Raw genomic sequence first — 27,811 nt, forward strand, 5'->3', positions numbered from 1 at the left:
TATTGGTAGTATTATAAAAAGAACACAGACCTGCAGATTCTACCAGTCTTCCACCTATCATTATGGGCTGGCCTGAGATTTCTCTGAGAACAAATATAACATTTAAGACATATTTAAATATGACTCTCCACTTACTTTTAAAAAAAATTTCTCACCTTTCTCAGAATTGGAAATACAATAAATCTGTATTTACATCAGCTGGATGATGTATGTGAGCATTTTGAGCCTTGGTGCAGCAGAATTCATTGCGCTACTACTGCTACCCATAAACCACAGAAAATCCAGGGTGTTAATATTCCATTTTCTTAAAAGCCAGAGGTGCTCATTCAAATTAACTCTCCCCCTGCCCCAAATCAGATAAAATGCCAGTGAAAGGTAGCCAGTTCTGCATGGAAGAAAGTGAGGGACTGTAGAAGGCAAGACAAGGAAGCACATTTGATCAATTATCAGTTGTCCCAGAATTGTAATCCCATGAGTTTCCCACATGGAGGCTTCTACCTCCTCTACACCATCCCCTTCCTTGCTCTCCCAAGACCCCAGCCCTGAAAATCTGTCAGTCCATGCTGCAAGACCAAAATTTTTGATTCTTGATAATTTTTCTTAGTAATTCCAGTGAGACATCCAGCATTCTCATTTAACTTGCTATTACATTCCTTCTATGATTCCTTTTATGTGAAATAAGGGTTCACCAATCAGTGAATATTTAACAGGCCAACACTACTCCAAATACCTTTTCCCTTTCTTCTTGCTCAGCTCAGTTTGTATCACTTCTGCTGGGATTGCCCAGCAGCTCTTCCTGAGTCCTCCCAGGACTCAGAGCACCCAACCTCATGTCAGAGGGTATTCTGAGGATCCTAATGGGTTTACAAAGGGGACCAATGATGGAACTGAAAAAGCACTAAGGCTTCTGTCAGACCAGGCTCAGATCATCCCAACAACTGTTGTCTGGGATTTCACTGACTTTTATTTTCCATGTGATCCCAGTGGATATGATCACATTCACAAACCACTATCATAAATGTGACTGACTGATGAGCTTGTGGAGAAGCCAAGGCCTGAAAAGGCACCGCCAGGTCACGGGTACCAGCGTAAGGAATCTGTTAATCCAGAAATAAAAAATAACAACAATTGTGCTGTAATTGGGATCATTGCAGTACATAGGCAAAGGAAGGGCATTTTTTTTAACCTCTTCGTTTTTTTTCAAAATGTAATCTACTAGGGAATTTGGAAGTACAGATAAGATTTTGGATACACATGCCAAGGTTTGATGAAGGGTTTATGTTGCCTGAAAGCCTTGCCAAACTAAATGACTGGCCAGTTGATATTAAGTGAAGCAATAGAAATCAGATAAAAAATAAGGTTCTCTCTTTTTGATTGGAGTGACTAACCACAATATTAGGTCCCATGTGCTTCTTTAGGACAAAATAAAATGCTGGTGAAGCCATGTATCCTTATTTACTCATCAGGAATGATGAGCAAATGTAATGAGTCTTGTTTCCCTAAAGGCAGCTGAACTCAAAAGAAGGAAATGGAACATTTTGTACTTTCCCTATGTTATATCTGTGTTTGGGATGGAGCTCTCCCTCCCCTACAGCTCCCCACTCCTCTCTGCACCCTTCTCCCTGGCACTCCAACCTGGGCACAGCAGCAGGAGCACACCCTGCCCAGCACATGTGCCCTGAATGCTTTTTGTGCCACCTATGAGAATCTATAACAATAATTTAAAACAGGATTTCTAAATCCATGCCTAAAAACAAAGGGAAGACCAGCGAAAGCTGGTCAGGATCAGCCCTCACCTTAGTGTTATCTGCCCACCCATCTCAATGTCACAGTGACACTACAATTTTAAGGTGTTTTAGGTGCTCTTCACAGCCTGCTGATCCACTTATGAAATTCTTTTCACTCAAACTTTGCAACTCCATGTGACCTCTAACAACCCAAAAGTTCAATTCAGAAGAGAAATTAAAAACACAATCCTACGAAAAGTAGCATCCATAACACAATGTGGCAGCCAGTCACAACTACCCATTTTTCAAGTGTGTCTGTACCAACTGTATGACTCAGTTGAGCCCTGGCATGTTAACAGAAAAATGATAATAATTTTGATCTTCTCGCTTTTTTATTGAGTTATACACACACACATATATTCACCTCAGGTAGCCAGCCAGTATTTACTGGGGCTCACAGCTGCACCAGCTGTGAATTGATGGAAAAGACAACAAATCTACTCAATGTCATGGATCTCAAAGTAATCACATTCATTAATTCAGTCTTAGATGTTTTGCTTGATCAAATTATACCTTAATTAAGTTGTAAGGATCTTAGTACTGTTCTAGGAAACTCCTCATCTTGTTGATCCTGTTTGGCTACTGTAACAAGTACTTCTTCCCCAGGCTTCAAATAATCACAGACAGGCACCATTCTACCCAAGTCAGGGTTTCTTTATCCAGCTCATAGTCCACTAAGACAGCCCTGAAACTCTTATGATAAGACAAGTAATATACATTTCTTTTTGTATGACCTTGAATAAACTCCATAAAAACTCATTCTCCCCTTTCCCACAAAGTAAAGAAATATTTACTCCATTTAATTGAAGCAAATAGTTATTCCATCTGTACACAATGCAGAAAGACTGAATGGAAATCTCTCTATTGTAATAATACAGAAATTAGAAATTCTAGCATAAAATTACTAAAGCTGTTCAGTCAATGAACCAAGTGAGGGAAACATTCAAACACATGTTTAAACCCACTCCTGTTCTGCATTGTTTTCCTTAAGACACTCATTCTCATTTGAAGTGCTTTCCTCAACTGGGATCAATGCTCACTATACTGTATTTATTTTGGGGACTAACAGAACTACTCTGTGACTCAGGTAATATAATAAAGGAGAAGTATTAAAGTTCTCTGGCCTTTAGGATAATTTCTGAATAAAAGATCCCTCCTAAAGACCAAAGTCAGGACTGTAAAAGTTTCAGTTAAAACCTCCTTTGTCTCTGAAAGTTACAAATGACCATTTCCACTATCCTGAATCTGGAACCAATGAACACAAAGACCATTAAAACAATTAAGGCCTCTTTCATTCATTTTTGGTGTCTTACATATCATATGTTCAATAACTTTGTGATTTGACTCAATTCTTTGATTTCTAGCCAATGCCTTGGCAGCATTTCCATTCAGTTCAGGGGAAAGTACAAAATATTCAGTGCAAGTGGTAAATTACTTATGTCTGTATGAATTAGCTCTCACAACTTTTTGGAGAAGATACACCATCAGTAGCAGATAAAACTGCATCATTTCAGGCTACTGTCACCTAAGCTCCATTTGACAGGAAAGAAAATACACTCAGCATTTGCTGTGAGGATTATTTATTGCTCAGCAATACTCTCTAATGCCTTCCAGCTGCATTGAGGACAATTTGTTCATTTCTCTCAGTAATCAAAATGTGTTTTGACTAGTAAGTCCCTATTTAGTTTTTCTGTAATCGTTTTTCTTAATGGGAGTATTTTCCAGATGTTGTGTTAGTCTAGTCATCCGGGCCCTCTTCCAAGCCCTGTGGAAAGTTTGCTGTCATGAGCTGTCATTGGTGGTGTGTTTAACAAACTGCCTAATTACCTGACCCCAGCACAGTTCCAAAGCAATATATAAGGACTCTGGAACAGCCCTGGGAGCAGACACACTCTCTGCTAGGTAAGTGCTACACCTGTCTTTATCCACAGCTCTTCTCCAGTAGGAGAACAGGGAACTGGGACAGAAAATCCAAAGTTTTCCTTCTGAAAGATTTACTTTTAGCCTATGTTTCCATTTGACATATTTCAATGTTAGGTTATGGTTTATAAAATTATGTTGCTGAATAACTAATGTTCTTTCAGTATTTGTTTTTTTTATAGATTTTCATTTATCAGTATTATAACTTTAAACATTGTTGTGCTGAAGTGTACCCATGTTAGAAGATGACTGTGACTGCAGCCTTCATGTAACAGATTTCTGCAAAAAATTTATTTCATTAATTGCTAATAATGAATTTCTCTAGTCTTACTGCAGAATTTAATGGCTAATTGATTAATAATCAAGAGGGAATTTATGGAGCAATTCTAAATTAGCGATTTGTCCTTGAACAGCTTTATTATTTATTTTATGTATTTATCAAGCTAGTCTTATATATAAATATATGCACAGCATTTTAAAAATTATTAATCAAGTCAACTGTAGATAGTGATGTGAGATTATTTCTTTTTAGGAATGATGTCGTACCTGAAAGTTATGATCATATGGAACATACTATGCTTATCCCTGGTGGTCCTATCACTGTCCTTGATTCCAGAGGTGTCTTCTCAAGGTACTGTAACACACAAAGCTGAAGGGAGGGTGTCTAGGAGTGTGTGCCTGACACACATTAAGAATATTTCAAATGCATCTTTATAAAAACACTAAGTTCTAGAACTTTATTCAGATAGGAAATATGATTCCATTTTATCGCCACTGAATATTTTAAAAAATAAATTTTGGTGTTGCATGGTCCTCTTTTTTTGAGGAGTAACATAAAAATATAAATATAATGTAAAATGTATATGAACCTGTTGCTTTTTCTTTAGACAGCCTGCAGAGCCTCTTGCCCTCATACTGATGTATTTAGCACTAGTGCTTTGCAGCTTGATTTAGAAAGAATCTAACATGAGAATATCCACAAAGGTTGGCTAGAAATATTTCAATAAGCTCAGGGAAAGAAATGTTTCTACCTTGATAACTGCTTTCACATTAAATGCACCATTATTAACACCACTGAAGAAAATTTGGGGAATTATTTGTCTTATGATAGTTCAAGGTCTGTAATTTATTCCTTACTAAAGTAACACTATTAGGGTAAAGCAGAACATGCCCCCTAGCAAATCTGTGCTGTTGCAGCCCTCTAATAGCTCTCAAATTTTCAGGGGGATGACACTACATATTACTTGCTGGTAGAAAATGATTTATTACTACTTGATAGCAGAAGGAACAATGCCATGTATCCGAGAAGTTCCTCAGGGCACACCCCATGCCAGATGTGACCTTGCACTGACCCCTTGATAGTTGATGCCTTCCCACCAGTTTCAGCAAAAATAAAGACTTTTGCCAACAGCAACCAGGACCATTCAGGCACTTTCCTTACAAGTAACTCCATAACTTACAAGTCATAAACTGAAAAGAAACAAATTAATGAAGAGGTGCAACTATTGGACTACTACATAATATCCATAGAACTACTGGACTTATTTTCTTTCCATAAATGAAGAAGGGTTCAATATATTGGGCATATATCCATAAAGGAAGATGTCCATTTTGTCTTTTCAACTGCTGTATTAATAGCCCAGTAACCCAAGTCCATTAATGTTTCCAGTTATCCTTTAGTTCCACTTTTCTATTTGTGGAAAAGTGCTAACAAGCATTACAAGTACTGGCTGAGAATCACTGTATATGTAATAGATATAATATTTGTTATCCCATGCTCTTCTTTCAGACACACACACGTGGAGTGTGTGTTGTTAGCAATTGTCTTTGGTGTTGTGTTGTGTTACATGTTATTTCCTTGTTGTTCTTCAATGTTTCAGCTGATTATCTGTTTGGGCTTGCTGATTGTTCAGCTTCTTTGTTTGTATTTAGGGATGCTTCACTTGTGGTCCTGCATGTTTCATGTCCAGAAGAAGCTGTTAGCTGTTGTGTTTTCAGAGATTTCAGAGGAAGGGGAGGGTTGCAGGGTGAATATCTAATTTGGCAGCAGAAGGTAGCGAGGCACTGCCGAGCTGGAATGCTCACAGTTTAAAGCAAGACACCTCCTGCTGTCTTGTTTTACCACCTGTTATCTGCACCATTTCTGGTTAGAGAGCATTTCCCAGCAGTCAGGCAGTAAAGCCATTATTGGATGAGCTTTTCTGTTAGTCTGCTAGTACATCATCTTCTAATTAACAAAATGTACTTCATAGGAGTTACAGGGCTAAATTCCAACTGTTCTTAACCTTAGAGCTGATACCAAATTCTTCCCTGACATCAGGGTAAAAAAATATAGTGTAGGGAGTAGGCAGATTTTGAAACTTCCAATAAAAATGGCTTCAGGGACCTGTATGTATTATGACAGTGCTCTCCAGTTTGCAAGCTAGCCTGATTAGATGGGTTATTAGGAACAGCATTACCAACAGTAAAAATCAGACACCTAGGGGGTCTGTCAGGTATGGGTGTGCAGATGCACACCTATTATCCCACAGAGGGTGAATCAAATTGGAAAGTATTTTAGCAAAGCTGATCTACTATCTAAGGGGCTAGTCTGGAAGCCTCTGGTCATACTACAGAACCAACCCTCAAGGATTCCTTAGTTTTCAGAAGAAAAGGGTTAAGTTGGCTCAGTGGAAGACCCCTCTAACATGAACATGTGCTGCTGCTGGTCCTCAGGCTGGCTCAGAGCAATCTTCTGTTCCCCATACCTTCAGGAGGGGTCACACCAGGCCTCAACTTCTGCAGTACTGAGTGAAGAAACCACAATCTGTAGGAAAGAAAGAGAGAAACTTTAGTCCTTTTCCATTCAGCATTTCCTTAAGGACCATTGTGGTTGGGCAACGCTTACACCAGTGTTGTGTGATTTTAGATGTATCAAGCTGTACAGGGAGATGTGGGGCAGGGTACTCTAGAGAGCATGACTGCCAGTGTGATTTTAACTGTCACCACTACATGGAGTGCTGCCCTGACTTCAGGAAAGTCTGCACAGTGGGTAAGTTCCCATACACAGCCAGTTCCTCTCCTCAAAATTCCCTTCCCAGCTCCCTACCACACCAGTGTCTCCTCTGAATGCTTAAATGTCTGTTGGTTTGCTGTGTCCTTGTTCCCTCTCATACATGTGTTGTTGTTCCCCTTAAATATTCAGGATAACCTCTTGCAATCCAAAGAAAGTTGTGTATCCACAGGTTATTGCCAAGCAAAGAATTTTGCTTTTTACAAAAGCAGAACTAGGCAAGATCGGCAAAAACAGTTTACTGTTTGTTTTCTACTCCTTAATGCATTTGAACTGTAGGTGTTTGTCTCTTATACAAAGAAAAAAAGTGTTAAAAGCCAATTTAGGGTTTTGCAGAAAGAAATTCTGACACATTCAAACTCAAATTTAAGAAGTGTGGATGCTGTGGGGTCTAATCCAAAGCCAGGGTGTCCTTCCATAGACAGAAATTGACTCTGGATCAGAACCATGTCCAGAGTCTGCTGGAAAAGGTGTTTGGATGAGTATAATTTATGCTTTATTTATAGGCAAAACTGCACAATGTAAATAAAAACAGATTATTGCTTTACTGAGCATTAAAAGCATTTTCTTAGGAATCACCAATGACAGAAATGTCAGTGATTTGGATAACAGTAGTTTGTTACACTACACCGTGGTTCCAGTAGGATTACAGGAGTAACAAATACTTCTCAGAACCAGCTACACCACTGAGTGTTGTTCAAAATGCAGACCTAGCACTCCCTAAAATTCCAGTTCTGCTGCCCTGACACACACTGGGGACACTTTGCCCTTCAGTCTTCCCCATCCTCATTTAGCTTTGCGGGGGGACATCAGCATTTCTCACAGCTGAAGATGCAGAGTGAGGCATTTTAATTATGGAGGCTATTTATTCATTGTGGGTCAGATTCTAAAGGTATTCTGGCTTCTGCACAACATTTACCCAAAATTTAAGGCTAGAGGAAGTCTTCCCTGTTCTACTCTAAATCAGTGAGTCCAGGCTGAAAGTAGATGCCATCCTGAAAGGATGCAGGCAGTCTGCCTAAGGACTGTTGTCCAGCTAGTGTGGAATCAACACTGACTAAATGACAGAAATGCCAGACATTATTTATGAATAAAAATTTCCCTAAGATAATAAAAATTATTCTCACCTGTGCATGTGGGATGGATCCACTGGCATCAACACTGATTCCACAACTGCACTAATCCAAAGACGTTCAGAATCTGCCTATACAGTAATCTTAATTTTTCTAGATAGTGATTTAACTGTAAAACATGATTTTATGCCTTGTGTGCCACAGAGACAATGACTTCAATAGAGACATATATAGAGAAATTGCTTTTTCTGAAGTCTAATAGCTGTGCACACTCTTTCTAACACAACATGGTCATTATTTGATATGAAATAGCAGTTTGGTCAGTGAAGTTTCAGAAGTTAACCAAACATGAAATATTAAAATTGTGTGCTTATTAATCATGTCAAAACATGGTATATAGTCCTTTAGTACTAATAATTTAAGAACGGTATTAAACAGTTCCAAACTGGTCTCTTGGGCTAACTTGGCTAACCTGTTCACACAATTAGGTTGCAGTGTTTGCCTGGACACACCAGGTACATTCTGTTGTCACCTAATTAGGTGAATTATTTTCCAGAAATGCTTTGGTAGACACATCATTCTTGTTGCAAAGGGATCCCCTGATGAACACCTTCCTGCAAACCCAGCCCAGAATTTAAATATCACTTGAGATCACTGCTCTGTGGCTGGGGAAGCAGAAGCCTCGTACGGTGGGACCTGGCTAAAGTGAACGCGGCAGTCAGGTTTTATCGTGCTGTCAATCCCATGGCCACTGCCATGGCACAGTGCCCTTCTGGTGGCACTGCCTGATCCAAACCCCACATCAGAGACAAAGCCTGGATCAAACCAGGATAAGCACCTGATTTTATGGAGCTGCCCTTGGCACCAGCTCGAGCCAACAACTTCACTGTAGAGAGGTCCCAGCGTTGCACATGAGCTGGCCCAAAGCCTGACTGTGCTCTCTGCCCCTACAGCCACCTCCTGTGAGGGACGCTGCTTCGAAGCCTTCGAGAGGGGAAGGGAGTGTGACTGCGATGCCGACTGCGAGCGATACGGAAAATGCTGCCCAGACTACGCCAAGCACTGTAAAGAGGGTAAGACATTTCTCCATCTGTTTCTCCAAGACATATTTAAGCAGAGGTGCTTTACCATAAACAAAACTGTGTGGGCTTTGGTGACAACTGAAAAACAGAAAACAGAACAAAAATAACAAAACCTAATTTCACAAACAATTTGGCCAGCTTCTCAAGCATGAACACTTTATGGAAACATACAGGTAGATATCCTGGAAGCCATCACAAAGATGTGAATTCTGAGTTTAAAGTTGTATTCTACATTAGGCTCTTTTGGCACTAGCTATGCTCTGTCAGAGGCCTTACTCAGAATACCATGTGTAAGGATAAGGTCTGCCTATCAGTAATAGAATTCAATGAGAGAAGCTGGGGAATCAGAACAGATTTGTTCGGAAAAGACCTCTTGAGATCATTGTATCCAACCATTCCTCCAGCACTGCCAAGGCCACCACTAAAATAAGTCCCCAAGTGCCACATTCACACAGCTTATAAATCCCTCCAGGGACAGGGACTCCACCCCTGCCCTGGGTAGCCTGGGAACCCAAACTGCCCCTGGTTCTCCTAGGGGTCATTTTCTCTTGTCCTACCCCATGTTCCTGGGAGCAGAGCTTGACCCTCCCAGCTGCCCCCTCCTGTTAGGAGTTGTGCAGAGCCACAAGGTCCCTCCTGAGCCTAATTTTCTGCAGGCTGAGCCCTTTCCCAGCTCCCTCAGCCCCTCCTGGTGCTCCAGCCCCTTCCCCAGCCCCGTTCCCTTCCCTGGACACGCTCCAGCCCCTCAAGGTCTCTCTGGCCACGAGGGCCAGAACTGGGCACAGCACTCGAGGTCCCTCAGCAGTGCCAGCACATGGCACAGCCACTGCCCTGGGCCTGTGCCCACACCAGGGCTGGAACAGCCCAGGGGCCATTGGCCTCTGCTCCACCTGGGCAATATCTGGCTCACATTAAGCCACTGTCCCCAGCACCCCTCCAGGGACTTTTCCACTAGGCAGATGAATAAATGAATTGCAGTAAAAAGCTGAGCTCATCTTATAAAAACAAGGTGGAAGGTTCAACTTTATGGAAAGTTCAACTCCCGTAAAATCCCCCCACCCAATCCAAAAGTGGGGAATGGCTACTCTGTGCCTTGAGATAGCACTACCTGGAGCTCCACACCACTTGCTTGGGTTCAGCACAGTCACTGGCAGCATGTAGCATTAGATATGCACATCCTACATTCTCTCCATCTAAAATCCAATGTGGGAAGAGCAGCCCAACACAGAAACCCATCCTGTGGGGCACAAGGGAGGAACTGGATGACACATGTGTACCACCACACACATGTTCACAGTGTAGTGAGAAAAAATTTAATGAAACACACATTTTACCTTTAGGCTGCAAGTTCAGTCCAGGGCAGAATCAAACTGACCTGCAGTCACTTCTTTTGTTCTGTCCTTTTCTGCAGAGCCTGGTGGGGTTTCAGCTGAGCACAAAGCCACAGATCTGGAGGTGCAGTCCCGCCCTCATGTAGCTTTAAGGACACCAGCAAATGAACTCTAAAACACAACAACAGAATATGTTTAATTTCATCATGTCCTTAAACTTTCTGGTACCTACAGACCTAAATGAATTTCTTGACAACACACTTGACAAATGTGGCTTGGCACAGGGGCGCTGCATCCACAGAGCAGCCCACCTCTAAGGCAGCCAATTCCCAAAGCCTGCAGCATGACACACAACACAGGTCACAATTATCATTTGGTTCTCTTCACCCAAGTGGTCCCCAAGTGCTGGGATAGTGGCTTGGCTTTGCCACACAACTGCACAGTAATTAAGGCTGAAATAGAGTCTGTATCCAGCATTTTTGGCTGAATGTCTAGAGAAGGGTCTTAGAAGCATATTGAGATGAATTTGCTGCTTATGAAGCCGCTTAATATTTCCTCCTTTCTGCTGAGTTTATCACACCCAAACACTCACAAAACACTGCTAAACTATTTCACTTCTTCAGTTAAAATAGAATGAAGAATTAATCTACTGTTCCTAATCTTCAAGATATTTTTCTGTATTGTACTAAACTTTGCTATCAATTTTTGTCAAAAATATCCAGCAGAAATCCCCCAAACCACTGTACTCAGTATTCTACCATTTAAACTGTGTGTGAGTAACTGAGAAATCTGTTAAACCTCTTGGAATAAATTTGCTGTTTTCGCATCCTCTGAACATTTTCTTCTGTACAGTAAAGCCAAGTGTACAATGCATATCCAGAGCTCCCTGTTATCTTCCCTGCTCTGCAGAAGCTCTTTAATCCCTGAATACATGTACACACATAAGCAAAACATTCCCCTCCCCAGCAATTTGCTTTCAAAGGAGTCATTCATCTTCAACTACAACAAAAAATTTCTCTCTCTTCCTCAATAAAGGTTTCAGGATATAGTGCAATACCCAACCGTCCTTGTTTTGTGAAAGTAAATATTTTGAAACCATTGTCATCCCTTGGAGACAAAAATCCCATTCCTTTTGTAAAAAGCGATTGCACACACCTATGGCAGACACCAGGCCCTTGGCTGGATCAAAATAACTTGGCCAGTTCCCTCAGCTCCATCACATTTCTTTCACAATTAACAAGTTCCTTCTACAAAGCTATGCTAGTAGCTCATTTCAAATTGTACAATTTGGCCAACAATTAATTACAAAATATTATCTGGCTCTTACTGGATGCAATTGAATTTCCATTCACTCTTCAGAGCTGAAAAATCTGAACACAACCTCCTAGTTCTCCTAAAACTCAGCCTGCTAGAAGTTAGCTTAACACCCATGTTGCTTCCTTGGTCCATGCCTGCTTTGTAGCTCCTGTCTCCCTAAAGGAAACCATTTCTTTTAAAATATCTCTCCAAAACAATCACATCTGTAGAATTATCACATCTGGAGAACTGCAAGGAGATTATCTAAGTAAATTCTTGGCTAATGTGACAGCACTCCTATTTCCACTAGAGTTAGTTATCTGTAGTGAAAGTCAAATAGTTTAGTCAAGAAAGTCAAGTCATCTGTAGTGAAAAAAATAAGACAAATTTTCAGAACATAGAGCTCCACTCAGAATTCATCTCTTTTCCCACCTCAAAATTGCCATTAGCTAATAATGCCTCACCTCAAACTTCTGGGAAAAATATTGCTCCCAACTGTGATGCAACGCTTCAGGATCAAAAGAGTATTTTTTGCTCTTTTTCACACAAATAATTGTGTAAAGAATCCTATAAACGAGAAGAAACTTAGTTTTAAATGGAAGATGGTCACTGAAATGTTGTAATCGCTCTTATACAGTTGGCACCAAGCACCTATAAAGATAAAATAATCTGTTAATGGGAGCACTTCTCTCTTTCAGCACACACAGAAAAGCCAACCCCAGAGACTCCCCCAGAAAACAAATCAACATCTAAAAGGTCCTCCACAGATGACGAAGAATCACCAGAGGAAGCTGTGGAAGGTAGGCAAGTATATGGATGCACCAGGATGGGTGTTACCTGAAGGAAAATTAAAGACCATTTTCCTGCTCTGGAAATAGAAAGCTGATCCTAGACATTACCAGACAGTTACCAAACTTGGAAGCACTTGGTTTATAAACTGATTACCTCACCGAGCCCTCAGGACTTTGGAGAGTTCACTTAGCACAGATGGTGCAGAGAGGTGTCTCCTGTGTCTCTACTGGATTGTCACACACATCCTCTAAAAACAGGGTACAGACCATTGTCAGTTTTGGACAGCATCCAGGGCTGGAACAGGAAGGGTGGAACAGTGGTGAACTGGCAGCACAGGAAAATGTTCTAGCAGGTTCCTCTAGCATCAATCAAGCCAGGCCTTACGCTGCACCGGAGAACACATTTATTTATTTATTCTTTCTGACTGGAAAATATGCTGCTCTCCTATGTTCTTTGGTAGTGTGTTCCAGCATTTGAAGTGATAACTCAGGAGACCAGTTTGAATCTGAAGCACAATTGAAAAGACCCTAGAAGTCAGTCAATATTTTAATTCTCCCACCCTCTTCTTCTTTCTGTTTTAGATTTGGAGTACTTATTGTCTGCTGTTCGAATTTCCTATTATAAAAAAAAAACAACCAAAAAACAACCAAACCAAAACAAAACAAAAACCAGCAAAAAATCCCCCCAAAAACCTAAAATCCATATAGTGGGTTAAATGAAAGAAAATTAGGGAAATTCAAATAACCATTAACAGGATTCCAGCTGGCTTGTGGTATTTCAGATACATGGGATGGGAGTGAAACCTATTCTGCAATATTCTGCTCATACTAAACACACAACATTTGTGAATGCAGAACTAATCTGCAAAATCTCAGAAAGTGAATACTTAGGGAGAGATTGAAATGCAGAAGCATTTACTCTTCTTGCTGAATAACAATTTGACTCATATCAATGTAACTATAAATACAGGTAAGGATAACATTAAATCCATACATCACAATGAAGAAAACAACCCAAGGAACAAAGATACAGCAGGAGATGCAGTCAGGGCTCTGTGTTCAGGAATGATTTTCATCCTCCTTCCCTACCTCTCTCCACTGATTCCAGGTTGTTGGCACAGACTAAGTTATAATGTAGGGCAGTGGAATAAATCAAAATAACAGACAGGGAAGTGTTCTGTTAGAAGGACTATTTTTTAAGTGGCTTCCTTTCCATGAAAACAGCAGGAAACCCCAGGCAGCTCCACCAATAGGCACCAAACTAAACCCTGAACTGGGGCAGTGCCAGGCTGGCCAAAAGAGATCAGCTAAAACTGACCTGAGCTGCTGCAAAGTCCCATGCAGACAAAACAAACTCCCATTTCACCTGGTTCAGGTTAGTCTGGCTGTTAAAAAAGGACTTGCTATTCCAAAGGAAGCACCTATAGCTAATGGGTATAATACAATTAAAGGCAATACCTACCTGCATGGGAATTCCAATGGCTGAACTGAATTTGTATTTGTTCTGTAGATCCTGAAATCCAAGTAACTACTCCTGCCCCAACAACAGAACCTGCAGAGACAACCCCTGAGGCCACAGAGGAACCAGCGACTGAAGCTGAGCCTGTCACTCCAGATACAGCAGAAGATGTGACCCTTGATGCCACAGAGGAGCCACTGACTGAAATGGATGTGACCGACCTGCCCCCAACACAAGACCCAACCCCTGACGCCACCGAGGCAGCAGCAACTGACACTGAGCCTCCCACCAGCCCCACGCCTGAAGAGACAACCCCAGAGGAGACAACAACACCCCCACCAGAGGAGACAACCCCAGAGGAGCCAACAACACCACCACCAGAGGAGACAACCCCTGAGGAGCCAACAACACCACCACCAGAGGAGACAACAACACCAGCACCAGAGGAGACAACCCCAGAGGAGCAAACAACACCACCACCAGAGGAGACAACCCCTGAGGAGCCAACAACACCACCACCAGAGGAGACAACAACACCAGCACCAGAGGAGCAAACAACACCACCACCAGAGGAGACAACAACACCACCACCAGAGGAGCCAACAACACCACCACCAGAGGAGACAACAAACCCCAGAGGAGCCAACAACACCACCACCAGAGGAGACAACCCCTGAGGAGCCAACAACACCACCACCAGAGGAGACAACCCCCCCACCAGAGGAGACAACAACACCAGCACCAGAGGAGACAACAACACCAGCCCCAGAGGAGACAACCCCAGAGGAGCCAACAACACCACCACCAGAAGAGCCAACAACACCCCCACCAGAGGAGACAACCCCCCCACCAGAGGAGTCAACAACACCAGCCCCGGAGGAGACAACCCCAGAGGAGCCGACAACACCAGCCCCAGAGGAGACAACCCCAGAGGAGCCGACAACCCCACCACCAGAGGAGCCAACAACCCCAGCCCCAGAGGAGCCAACAACACCAGCCCCAGAGGAGACAACCTCCCCACCAGAGGAGACAACCCCCGAGGAACCAACAACACCACCACCAGAGGAGACAACCCCCCCACCAGAGGAGACAACCCCAGAGGAGCCAACAACACCAGCCCCAGAGGAGACAACCCCAGAAGAACCAACAACACCAGCACCAGAGGAGACAACCCCAGAGGAGCCAACAACACCAGCCCCAGAGGAGACAACCCCCCCACCAGAGGAGACAACCCCCCCACCAGAGGAGACAACCCCAGAGGAGCCAACAACACCAGCCCCAGAGGAGACAACCCCAGAAGAACCAACAACACCAGCACCAGAGGAGACAACCCCAGAGGAGCCAACAACACCAGCCCCAGAGGAGACAACCCCCCCACCAGAGGAGACAACCCCTGAGGAGCCAACAACACCAGCCCCAGAGGAGACAACCCCTGAGGAGCCGACAACACCAGCCCCAGAGGAGACAACCCCAGAGGAGACAACAACACCACCACCAGAGGAGACAACCCCAGAGGAGCCAACAACACCACCACCAGAGGAGTCAACCCCAGAAGAACCAACAACACCACCACCAGAGGAGCCAACAACACCAACACCAGAGGAGACAACCCCTGAGGAGCCAACAACACCAGCCCCAGAGGAGACAACCCCAGAGGAGCCAACAACACCAGCCCCAGAGGAGACAACAACACCACCACCAGAGGAGACAACCCCAGAGGAGCCAACAACCCCCCCACCAGAGGAGCCAACAGCCCCAGCCCCAGAGGAGCCAACAACACCAGCCCCAGAGGAGACAACAACACCACCACCACCAGAGGAGCCTACAACACCACCACCAGAGGAGCCAACCCCAGAAGAACCAACAACACCAGCACCAGAGGAGACGACCCCAGAAGAACCAACAACACCAGCACCAGAGGAGACGACCCCAGAAGAACCAACAACACCAGCACCAGAGGAGACGACCCCAGAAGAACCAACAACACCAGCACCAGACGAGACGACCCCAGAGGAGCTGACAACGCCCAAAGCTGAAGAGACAACCCCAGAGGAGCCGACAACTCCCAAACCAGAAGAGACAACCCCAGAGGAGCCGACAACTCCCAAACCAGAAGAGACAACCCCAGAGGAGCCGACAACTCCCAAACCAGAAGAGACAACCCCAGAGGAGCCGACAACTCCCAAACCTGAAGAGACAACCCCAGAGGAGCCGACAACTCCCAACCAAAAACCCCAGAAGCACGCACCAAGAACCCCAGAGGAGCCGACAACTCCCAGAACACCCAAGAGACAACCCCAGAGAGACACCCGAGGCACCCCAACCTAGACACCCCAGACCGACACTCCCAACGAGACAACCCCAGAGGAGCCGACAACTCCCAAACCTGAAGAGACAACCCCAGAGGACCAACTCCCACCGAAGAGACACCCCAGAGAGCCGACAACTCCCAAACCTGAAGAGACAACCCCAGAGGAGCCGACAACTCCCAACCAAGAGACACCCCAGAGGAGCCGACAACTCCCAAACCAGAAGAGACAACCCCAGAGGATCCGACAACTCCCAAACCAGAAGAGACAACCCCAGAGGAGCCGACAACTCCCAAACCAGAAGAGACAACCCCAGAGGAGCCGACAACTCCCAAACCAGAAGAGACAACCCCAGAGGAGCCGACAACTCCCAACCAGAGGAGACAACCCCAGAGGAGCCGACAACTCCCAACCGAAGAGACAACCCCAGAGGAGCCGACAACTCCCAAACCAGAGGAGACAACCCCAGAGGAGCCGACAACTCCCAAACCAGAGGAGACAACCCCAGAGGAGCCGACAACTCCCAAACCTGAAGAGACACCCCAGAGGAGCCGACAACTCCCAAACCAGAGGAGACAACCCCAGAGGAGCCGACAACTCCCAAACCTGAAGAGACAACCCCAGAGGAGCCGACAACTCCCAAACCTGAAGAGACAACCCCAGAGGAGCCGACAACTCCCAAACCTGAAGAGACAACCCCAGAGGAGCCGACAACTCCCAAACCAGAAGAGACAACCCCAGAGGAGCCGACAACTCCCAAACCAGAGGAGACAACCCCAGAGGAGCCGACAACTCCCAAACCAGAAGAGACAACCCCAGAGGAGCCGACAACTCCCAAACCTGAAGAGACAACCCCAGAGGAGCCGACAACTCCCAAACCAGAGGAGACAACCCCAGAGGAGCCGACAACTCCCAAACCTGAAGAGACAACCCCAGAGGAGCCGACAACTCCCAAACCAGAAGAGACAACCCCAGAGGAGCCGACAACTCCCAAACCTGAAGAGACAACCCCAGAGGAGCCGACAACTCCCAACCAGAAGAGACAACCCCAGAGGAGCCGACAACTCCCAAACCAGAAGAGACAACCCCAGAGGAGCCGACAACTCCCAAACCCGAAGAGACAACCCCAGAGGAGCCGACAACTCCCAAACCAGAAGCGACAACCCCAGAGGAGCCGACAACTCCCAAACCAGAAGCGACAACCCCAGAGGAGCCGACAACTCCCAAACCTGAAGAGACAACCCCAGAGGAGCCGACAACTCCCAAACCAGAAGCGACAACCCCAGAGGAGCTGACCACCTTGGCAGACTCTCCCACCACCCCCAAACCTGAAGAAACAACCCCAGAAGAGCCAACAACCAAGGCAGACTCTCCTACCAGCACCCCTAAACCTGAAGAAACAACCCCAGAAGAACCTACAACCAAGGCAGACTCTCCCACCACCCCTAAAGCAGAGGATGCCGACTCTCCAACCATCCCTGCAGCCCCTGAGGCCAGTAAAGCCACGGCTTCTCCTAGCAGTGCTGCACCCACAACAGTTGGGAAAGACTCCCCCACAACTGGGGCAGGCACGATGCTTTCAGATACCACAGTGGAGAACAAGGAGACAACCACACCAAAGAAAGACAGAACTACTCTGCTTAAAGACATTTTCACAGCTGCAACTGGGAAAGACACAGTTACTGTTGCTATGGTGACAACAGCTAAACCAGGAGATTCTCCTAAAGGTATGGATGACATTCCAAACACAGCTCCTACAGCCAAGGAACCTGTCACTGCAGCAGCTGAATCAGAAACAACTTCTACAGACACCAAGACTGCAATACCAGCAGCCACAGCTCCCTTGCCCAGTTCCACTGTGTTGGTAACAACCGTCAATGAAGATTCAACTCCTCAGCCCAGTGAGGCTGTAACACCAAATGAAAAAGAGTCAACTACAGACACTGAGCAGGCTGGGCCAGCAGCAGACAAAGAAAGCCCAGGTGCTACCTGTGTTATTGTGGAGATGACAACAGCTGGTAAAAAAGAGGAAACAACCATTAAAGAAATAGGCACCACACCTGAAAAAGAAATGGAAGATGTCACTGAAAAGGCCCCTGGCACTGCCAAAGAAGAGGTAACTACAGTTACCAAAGAAACCACAACAAGGGATAAAAAGGACACAATAGAAGAAATGTATCTTGTGTCTAATGGGACATCCAAGCCAACAATACATTTCCAGGAGATCACTGAGGCCACAGAAGAGCCTCATCCAATTGAACCTGAAACTCCGCCAGCAAAAGAGCCTGAGATAAACAAGCCTTTAATAGAAGTTGGGGACCTGCCAATGTTCCCTGGAGAAACACCAGGTAAGTGCATTCCAGCAGGTATGAAAGCAGCAGCAGCTGTGGAGTTAAATAAATTCTCCAGGTAGTTTAGAACACTATCTAAATTAATTGGTTTCAGTAATTTGTCCTACTGAAAATTGTTGGTTGTAAGTTTCTCCTCCTCCTGCTTGCTATTGTAGAAGGTGCAAACAGACAAAAAGTCAAGGAAAAAGATGAGAAATTTCTAAATCCCATGAAAAAATTGCTAGAAGTCAGGCTGCATATCCACCCTCCCTCATGGTACCTAACCTGGTGTTTTGTAGCCACCTACTAAGAAGTCATATAAAAGAGACAAGAAGTCTCTTGCCTTGCTTTTTGCCACAGCCTTTTTCATGCCCTTGGTTTATTTTAATCAAACGATCATAGCCTGCAGGTTCTTGGGCAGTTTTTGTATCAGATACTGAAAGATATTTTGGAGGAAAAAAATAGGGGTTTAGATGCAAAATACTTGAATTTCAATCTAAAAGAGATTAATCCTTTATATTTAAAGGAAGGTTTATTTTTTAAAGAAATAACGAGAGGGAGGAGAAGCCGCCAAAGCAGCCTAAAGGAACAAAATAAAATCCTTTTAAAATCCTAAAGCATGTAGCACATGAGGTGTTTGCAGGTGTTTTCCTGAATTACAGGTACTTAGGTGGCAATAAGCAAAGACACCCACACCTGGTCACTCGGCACTGCCGGGGCCACAGCACCAGAGCCGACCTTCCCGAGAACATGTCCCCGATTTGGAATTAATCCCTGGCCCACTGGCGGGGCCGAGGGGAAAGCTAAGGCCGTTCTCGTGAAACCTTAAACAAACCCACCTGGCTGTGTTTTGCAGAGAAGAACGACGAGAAGGACCTGTGCAGCGGCAAGCCAGCGGACGGCATGGTGGCCCTGCCCAATGGCACCCTGGCTGTCTTCCGAGGTGAGACTGCTCCGAACATCCTCCACCTGCCCCGGCATGGCCCCGTTCCTCCGGCTCCGGCCCCGGCCCCGGCCCTCCTCCTTCACCCGCACAGCGCTGGAGCTCTTCCCTCACCTGCCCCAGCCTCCTACTCCTCCCTCAGCTTCACGGAACCCAATCCTTCACCTTCACCGTCACATCCCCCTCCTCCTCCTTCAGCTGCCCCGTCGCTCTTCGTCCTCTTTTTCCTTCCTCACTCGCCCTGGCGCCCCTCACGAAACTCTCCCGAGCCCAGAGTCCGTCCCCTCAGATCTCTCATGGGGCCGGCTCAGCCTCGTCCCCCGGGGCAGGACGGCGCTGTCCCCTCGCTGTTCCCGGGACAGGACGGCGATGTCCCCGGCGCCCCTCACGCCTGTCCCCCCTCCAGGTCACTATTACTGGCTGCTGAACGGCCGGAGCCCGCCGACCACCAACCCCCGCCGGATCAGCGACGGCTGGGGCATCCCCTCGCCCATCGACTCCGTCTTCTCCAGGTGTAACTGCGATGGGAAAACCTTCTTCATCAAGGTGGGAGTGGTCCCGGCCGGCACGATGGGGCGAGGCTGATGAGGAGCACCTGGGGAGGCTCAGCTGGGGGAAAAGGAGGTTTAGGGGAACCTTCTGGCTCTGCCCAACTCCCTGAGAGGATGGGACAGCTGAGGAGTCGGGCTCTGATCCCAGGGAACAACAGGATGAGAGGAAAGGGCCTTAGGTTGCATCAGGGGAGGTTCAGATTGGATACTAGGGAAAAAGATTGCCTAAACTTATTCCTAGTATGTTTCCCAGCTTGAAATAAAATGCTAATGAAATGCCCAGGCCTCATTAAAGCTGTCATGCAGTTACTTCCCAATAAATCACTCAGTCCTGGAATTCAAGCTGCTTGTTGAATCTATGAAAATTTAAGAGATTTAGAAAAGAAACCCCTTTGTTCAGTAACCCCTCTTAAAAATTAGCTTCTAAAATACTCTAGCCCTACTCAAAGGTTAAAGAGCTGCAGGAGGTGCCGAATGCAGTTGTAGTAGTTTTATCCCATTTGTATGGATGTAGGAGTGATTCCAGTCAGATTTACAATGCAGCTATCAAAGTGCTAGTGCTTTTTATGGATTATTCTTCATGTTTGTTTTGCAGATGAATAACCAGGAATCAACTTCCTCTAAAGTTCTTTTTTGTTGTTGTTGTTGTTGTTTTTTTTTTTCCTTAAATGCTCAGGGTCCCCTGTACTGGCGTTTCACTAATGGTGTTATGGATAATGGCTATCCCAAACCTCTTGCGACTGGATTTGCAGGGTTAAGTGGGAGAATAGTAGCAACCCTCCCTGTGGCAAGATACAACAACAGACCAGAATCTGTTTATTTTATCAAAAGAGGTATGTCTGGTATTCCTGAAGTTCAGGGAACATCAAAGGGGCTTCAATTGCCTTAGTCAGGAATTCACTATTTCTCTTGACCCAGGACCTATTTCTTTCAAACACAGAAACGCAAGTGATGCCAGTGTTCCAGGTGCTCAAAAATAGCCTGAGGCTTTAAAAAATTTGTACTAGAACTTGGAGGTCTTTCAGTGCATTTTAAACCAGGTCTGTAAGGGTGAGAATCCAGGAATCTAGTACTGTACTGGCTGAAAGTTGAAATAAGTTTTATCTGGTGGTAAAGCTATTTAGTCTCTAATTAACTTGAGAAGGGAATATTTTAATCTTGCTAGTTCATAACTATGTGTGGAAATTTCCATCTCTATTTCAGATTTCCTATTTTAAAGTAATTTCCTTATCTTACATGAATGCTGTACTGCCACAAAAATGTTGTTATTGATTCCCTGTGTGTGATAGGAATATAATGATATTTTCTTACCTGATCAAGTTGGGTGTTTTTTGAGGGGGGATTGACTTATTTTTTTAAACCAACAAAACAAACATGTATTTCAGATGGGAACATGCAGCAGTACGTGTACAGACAAGAACCAGCCAAGAAGTGTCAAAGAAGAGCCCGGGTCACCATCAGATACCCAGCCTTTGTCCCCAGAGTTGTCATCCGGCGGCGCTTCCAGCGTGCTGTGCGAATGCCGACCGTCATCCGCACCGTCAGGATCAACCCCCACGCCTCAGGTAAGGGGGCACTAAGGCTCTCTTACACAGATGCTTTCACCTCTGACACAACATTGTGTTTGGAAGGTTTTAATGGCTGTAGGGACACAGCTCCTCACGGAGGGTTCCTTTTGCTTGCAGGAGTTCTGCGCAAGGAAATCCAAATGACAACGTACTGGAGAGGGCTCCCCAAGGTTGTCCACTCAACTCTCTCTGTGCCCAACCAGAACAAGCCTGATGGCTACGACTACTATGCCTTCTCTTACAGTAAGTAAAACTAAAGCACATCACTATAGTCCTCAAAAGATATGGGGGTGGGGAAGAAAGAAGCTCCTGTTATCACTTGTGGTACTGCTTTCAGCACTACTAAAAAGTCCTGAGAATTAAAATGTTGCCCATAATCAAGAGATGTTTCTATTAAAAATCAGGACAATGTACACCAATGAAATACAAAGGTTCAAAGCAACTAGTTGGGGAATGCATTGCCAGGGAGTTCAACCTTGCAAAGGGACAAACCTTAAATGAAGGATGATGTTAATGACAGACTGAAGTCTTTGGATCACAACACAGAAAGTTTTTCAATGGCTTCTATGGAACTATGTTTCTGACAAAACACAAAAAGGAGGGAGATTAACCACTTGACTAAGCTCAAATTATTTATGATCCTGCATTAGGTAGACTCATTCCCCCAGCCAGGATCCCATATAAGCATTCCTCAGTTTTCAAAAAACTAAATAGCTCTAAAAACAAGCCATACCCAAAACCAGGCTATTGAAGTCCCTGTCAGTAAGATCCAATTCCTCACCTTGGAGGAATCAGCCTCACAGGCTAATTCACACTCAGGGACCACGGACTTCCCACTTCTGTAGGTAGTACAGGATTGTTGTGGATGCAGTTAGTTTGATTTCCAAATTCTTAAGACTATTTCTGTGTTCTAGCAACACAAGAACATTCTTTCCTGCTCCTGGGACAGATTTAATTATTAGCAATGCCATAAAACTTACTGCAACCAAGAACACATGAAAAATAAAGCTGAGGACAGAAATTTATTGTTGGAGCCTCTCAGCTCCCTCTATGCACATGGAACAGTAAATCTGTTATCCAGGCCTAAGTGACATTAAAATGCAGGCCTGAATTTGTGAATTCTTCCCATGAATTAAATGTAGTTTCTGGAATTTAATCCTGACCTCTCTTCCTTTCAGATCGGTACTACAGTTTGGATGTTGGCAAAAGAATAGCACGGCCTGTAACTGCTCTCACAGGAAAGACTGTAACCAAAGACTGGTACAACTGTCCCAGCAAGTGATGCACAGCAGAGGAGTTTAAATCAAGATGCCATTTGGATATGTCAATGTTTTTTCTAATTTTATTAATAAAAGACATTGAAATATGTGCACACAACTCTAAGTATGAAAATGCTGCTTTCAAGCTCTGGCTTCATTACACTAAGCAATCACAGGCAAACTGGCATTTTGTATACACAGCTGGAAGTCCTTTACATTTCATTTAACTAATGTTTCCTCTGTTCAGGCCTCCTCTGCCTCCCATGGCATGAGTTACACCTGTGCAGGCAAAGAAAACAAGTGCATTAGTATAAACCCTTCTAATCAATCATTGCACAGGTGATACTTGATCATTCCCTAAGGAATTGTCAGGGCTGGGGAGTGGTTCCTTTCTGATACAGTTCAAGTTCCCCGTCTCTCCCCCTAAGCCTCGTAACACATGTACATGTCACCTCTGTCATGCAAAAGGCTGGAGGTGACTTATGACCCTGAGCCAAAAAAATGAGCAGAGGATTTTTACCCCATCTGAAATCAGTTAGTCCCTCCTCCTTCTTATTAAAAAAAATGGTAACAGATGGAAGAAACTCTATCCTAGTCCCACCTCCTTATTTTTTTCCCCTTAAAATACCAGCTAATCTATATTTCAATGCTAATATTAAGTCTTCTACAATGTTAAAATAATGCAAAACAGAACAAAAACCCATCAAAGGCTTTTTTTCAGTACAGAAGTTGCAAAAATAATTTCTTGCCATGGTTTAACTCTATGACACTGAAAAACCTGTAATACTTCCAATAAAGTTTTTTTCAATGAGTACACATTGATATAACTGGAATCCTTAATGTACCAAATGGAAACTCCTCCAATGCTAAAACCAGAATTTTCTAAACTGCTGTCCTAACAGACTTCTGGAAGCTTCCTTTAAAACTTTGAAGATTAATGCATTTTACATTCCCTCTACTGCTAAGAGCCAGGTGCCACTGCAGAAGGAAGTTTGCCTGTCCGAAACCTGCTCAGCCTAACACACTAAACCCAAACTAGAGCTCAGGGTCACACACCAAACTGGAGAGCAGAGCTGCTGTGTCACTCACTCACTCCCTGCCTGCCGGCAAGGCCAGCTGGGAGCAGCCAGGAGCACTTACCCCTCTGCCTGTTGAACTGCCGGCCACGCACGCCCGTCCTCAGTGTCGGTGGCTGCAGCCGGACCCGGCGCAGGGACTTGGGCTGAGTGCTACTCGTGTCTGTGGGGAGAGGCAGTGCAGAAAAAGGGTGGCTGTGCTTGCCAGCTTCTCATCTTTCCATGTTTTGATATCGGTTATGCTTTCTTTACTTTAGAATGATAAAAGTGCCTTCCTTATTTTATTGACCTCTCCTCCAAGATAAATAAAAGCTTCAAAACAAATAAACTGCACTTCTCTCGCTCTCTATACAAGGGGTTAATTGATAACTCAATAGAGATTAACTTATTGTTGTTTCACAATTTAATTAAAAATATTTTAAAACGGACATAAAATATGCTAGTGGATAAATCACCAAAGTATCAGTAACGTTTGCTCCTTGAAGTGTTATTCTTTCTTGGCCTACTCCAGTTACTGCAGTCCAAGGAAAAATGGTTTACCAAAGTACCAAAGAATCTATAAGCATCAAAATATGATCTTGCTCTTACAGAATCTGGGGAGACCTTAGAGCCCCCTCCCAGTGACTAAAGGGGCTCCAGAAGAGCTGGAGAGGGACTTGGGACAATGGCCTGTAAGGACAGGATGAGAGGGAATGGCTTCCCACTGCCAGAGGGCAGGGTTAGATGGGAGTTTGGGAAGGAATTGTTCTCTGTGAGGGTGGAGAGGCCCTGGCACAGGGTGCCCAGAGAAGCTGTGGCTGCCCCTGGATCCTTGGAAGTGTCCAAGGCCAGGCTGGACAGAGCTCAAAACAACCTGGGCTAGTGGAAGGTGTCCCTGCCCATGGCAGGGGTGGCACTACATGAGCTTTAAGATCCCTTCCACCCCAAACCATTCTATGAGTCTTTGATTCTAAGGGTTTTATCTTATTTTGTGTATCCTGGCTACCAGCCACGATGCTGGACAAAGGAATTCCCACTCTTAATGAAAAGGTACAAACTATTATTGTGATAATCCTGTACCTGCAGATGAACTCGAAGGAGGATCCTGACTAGTTGAAGGAAGATCTGACTCATCAGATGCTTGAACAGATTCTTCTTCTTGCTGGCTATCAATTTCTAGACCTGCTTCTGAAGTAATGCTAGAAGGGAAGGAGGGGGAGGAGAATCATGTAAGTGTATTTGTGTAGTTTCAAAAAGGTCCAGAAAAAAACTTGTCTTGGAACACAAAGATTCAATGAGAATCAAAAGTAAAATATGGCATAAAATGATAAACTGTCCCCTTTTAGATCTTTACTTCATCATAATACAAAATATAGCAATTATTATAAATATTAAAAGTTGCACTTGTAAAGCAAAAGACAAAATTGTCTTCAAAATTGACTAAGAACTGCTTATTCCAGCCCCGTGCTTCATCTCTTGTTCATGCACTGTCTTCACTGGGTGGCTTAATCATATGTGTGCTTTGCATGAGGAGTGATTTTCTGTATTACACAGGAACAACTTAGTCTTTATTCTACAAACTGATGCTTCAACCTCTGCCTTTAACATCGGTATTTGACTATTGCAGAGTGCTCTGCATTCTTAAAAAATATGGGTTTTTTTGTGACTTTTATATTAACTTTGTTGAATCCCAAGGAGAAGATCAGCAGAAAACCATTGGTTTTGGATGAAGAGTCAGATTGTCCTGCCTCACAGCACTACGAAACGCTGTCTGAGCTGCCCCTTGGTGACAGTGAACATGTCAGCAGTGCTAGTGAACCAAACCAGTGGTGCTTTACCCCTCAGACTCTGCCTCTGCGAAGACCTCGTCGGCATCGTCACCGGCGCCGGGCTCGGTGGTGGTGGACAGGCTGCCGGTGGAGGTGGTGACCATGGGCACGGACTGGGACGCGTGCTCCGAGGCGTCGGCCGAGGCACTCTCTGTGAACACCGTCACTGTGGAGCACAGACACCCTCAGGCCCTGCCCACAGAGCCTGTGACAGCACAGGCAGCTCGGGGACAGGCTGCCCAGCGCTCCTGAGGAGCAGCAGCACTGCACCCACCACAGGGAATCATTCCCTGCTTCGCTCTCTAAACCTCTGCCACTTACCCGGTGCTGCCACTTGTAACGGTGTTGTGGGGACACTACGACCCCCTGATTCCTCCTCGTGGGCAAGGAACAGTGGGGTTTCATACATCCCTAAACCTGTAACACAAAGTTTCAGTGACAATCCATCCAAATGAGTGCCTATAAAAAGGATTAACCAATGTCTTCCCTCTGGCCACTTGATAAAATCCAGTCACTTGTATTTAAGCAGATTTTTGTTATTTTGTTTTGACTTACTGCCAGAGCTGATCATAATTTATTGGAAGGTAACACCTTGATGAAAATATTACTGCTTGTTTTGTTAACTTTCACCTTTGCATTATGCCATTACTTTGCTATGAGCTTTCTTCAGAGAACAGTCTGTGTTCCATGCCAACAGGGATGCCAGGAAAGGGACAGATTCAGACCAACAACAAACACAACAGCCTGAGCATCTCTGAGCAGATAAGGATATAGCCCAAAGATTTCTTTGCATTTGATGTTTTCCCCCTATTGTTTCACTACGGGGAAGCTACAAACAATAGTAAAATTGAAGTTAAAAACCATTCCTTCAATATTTCATTCAATTTCAAAATCCTAACACAACTATAAATGTAGCAGCTTGAAGATAACACCTCCTCAATTTCTGTTATTCTCTCACTGCTGACAACTATTTAAGAGTTGTAGCTTTCCACACTTCAACAATTTTCTGAAGCATTGTGTGAAGAATTGTGTTTTGTTGACCGAATTCTCTCTTTTTCACTCAAAGACCCACAGAAAAGAGAGCCCAGAACTGCTTTACCTCCTTGTGATGCCAGCTGCCCAAGATCAGAGTGACTGGAGCTGGTTTGTGGCATATCTTCAGGGGGCCCAAATCTGAAGCGAGGAACTCCAGCTACCTGCGGGGAACTGGAAAACACAGACTTAAGGAATTCTGCAACTTCCCAAAGATCAGGGCGGGGGGAGAACTTTCTCACCAAGAGAACAAATCAAGCATGAGACAAAATGAGTTAATACTGACCACAAAAATCAGCTGAGCTACTGCTAAATAAACAGCAATTAGCTCTCAAATTATTAGGAATGCATTCAAAATCGGTACAATAGCCCTGAAGAGAATATTTTTTACTTATCTATTCTATGAAGTCTCACAATTTTAAGTGAATTGCTGGACATGTTCAGAACATCCCAAAAGCCAAAACAGAGGCAACTTTTCCTACTTTCACTGGAAATTGGATAGAACTTTTTTGTTTGTTTAATCTCTTCTTAAATCACCAGGTTACATGGGAGAATATTCAATACCTAATCTGATCAGTTATATGACACACAATTCAAACAAAAATTATCTTATCTGCAATGCAGTTATCTATCCTGCTACCTACCATGTTACTTCAATCACAAGTTCATTTAATTTAAATTTATTTTCATTTCACTGAAAAACAGAAAGAAATAAAATAAAGAATAGAGAAAAGCCTTTTTTTTCCCTTTTTCTTTTCAGATCTACTTACTGAATGGCTTCTGCAAATCCATCTGTACGATGTGGAACTACAAGAGTTGGTGTGCTTGGAACTGTTCTGTCCTCATCATCAAAGAAATGCTGCTGCTGGAAAAAAAGAGACTGATATGAGAGCCTACAATGTATTTCCAGTTTTTACCGGCTGAGTTAAAGGTTGATCTTCTTCCATATAGTCCAGCAAAACAAAGACAGATTTAGCTCTAACAAAATTCTTGTTTAATATCAGAAATCTAAAGCTGATGCTTTAGGTACTTAGTCTCTTTTTCCTCACTGAACCTGCATTTGTTCTGCCAAATACAGATGAATAAAGGGTTCAAAATTAGCTGATGGAGACAGCATAAATTAGCCTTAGTTCCTTTAGGATGA

General features: G+C 44.3%; 2 protein-coding genes across 6 annotated transcripts in view; one reads left to right on the top strand and one right to left on the bottom strand.

Moving 5' to 3' along the window:
- Window positions 1-3,668: 3,668 nt before the first annotated feature.
- PRG4 (proteoglycan 4) lies at window positions 3,669-22,801 on the top strand. Its single transcript, XM_050977569.1, is given in 15 exon segments — window positions 3,669-4,338; window positions 8,786-8,905; window positions 12,240-12,341; window positions 13,843-14,417; window positions 14,419-16,016; window positions 16,137-16,288; window positions 16,291-16,635; window positions 16,638-17,129; window positions 17,132-18,448; window positions 19,287-19,373; window positions 19,780-19,919; window positions 20,601-20,757; window positions 21,310-21,489; window positions 21,610-21,735; window positions 22,671-22,801. Coding segments are annotated over 15 exon segments (5,592 nt in total). The 5' UTR covers window positions 3,669-4,241; the 3' UTR covers window positions 22,775-22,801.
- Window positions 22,802-22,820: 19 nt separating this feature from the next.
- TPR (translocated promoter region, nuclear basket protein) overlaps window positions 22,821-27,811 on the bottom strand; it is a 33,325-nt gene continuing 28,334 nt past the window's right edge. For 3 of the 5 annotated variants that reach the window (XM_018912009.3, XM_018912007.3, XM_018912006.3), the window contains exons 45-51: window positions 27,438-27,547; window positions 26,735-26,841; window positions 25,957-26,052; window positions 25,645-25,801; window positions 24,887-25,005; window positions 23,892-23,990; window positions 22,821-23,030 (exon numbers count right to left, since the gene is read on the bottom strand). In XM_018912009.3, coding sequence (XP_018767554.2) covers window positions 22,975-23,030; window positions 23,892-23,990; window positions 24,887-25,005; window positions 25,645-25,801; window positions 25,957-26,052; window positions 26,735-26,841; window positions 27,438-27,547 — 744 coding nt within the window. In that variant the 3' untranslated portion in view covers window positions 22,821-22,974. The remainder of the gene's footprint in view (window positions 23,031-23,891; window positions 23,991-24,886; window positions 25,006-25,644; window positions 25,802-25,956; window positions 26,053-26,734; window positions 26,842-27,437; window positions 27,548-27,811) is intronic. The other 2 variants (XM_018912008.3, XM_009088424.4) reach the window with 2 other exon arrangements.

Source organism: Serinus canaria, chromosome 8 (genome assembly GCF_022539315.1).
Source record: "Serinus canaria isolate serCan28SL12 chromosome 8, serCan2020, whole genome shotgun sequence".
NCBI classification, from domain to species: Eukaryota; Metazoa; Chordata; class Aves; order Passeriformes; family Fringillidae; genus Serinus; species Serinus canaria.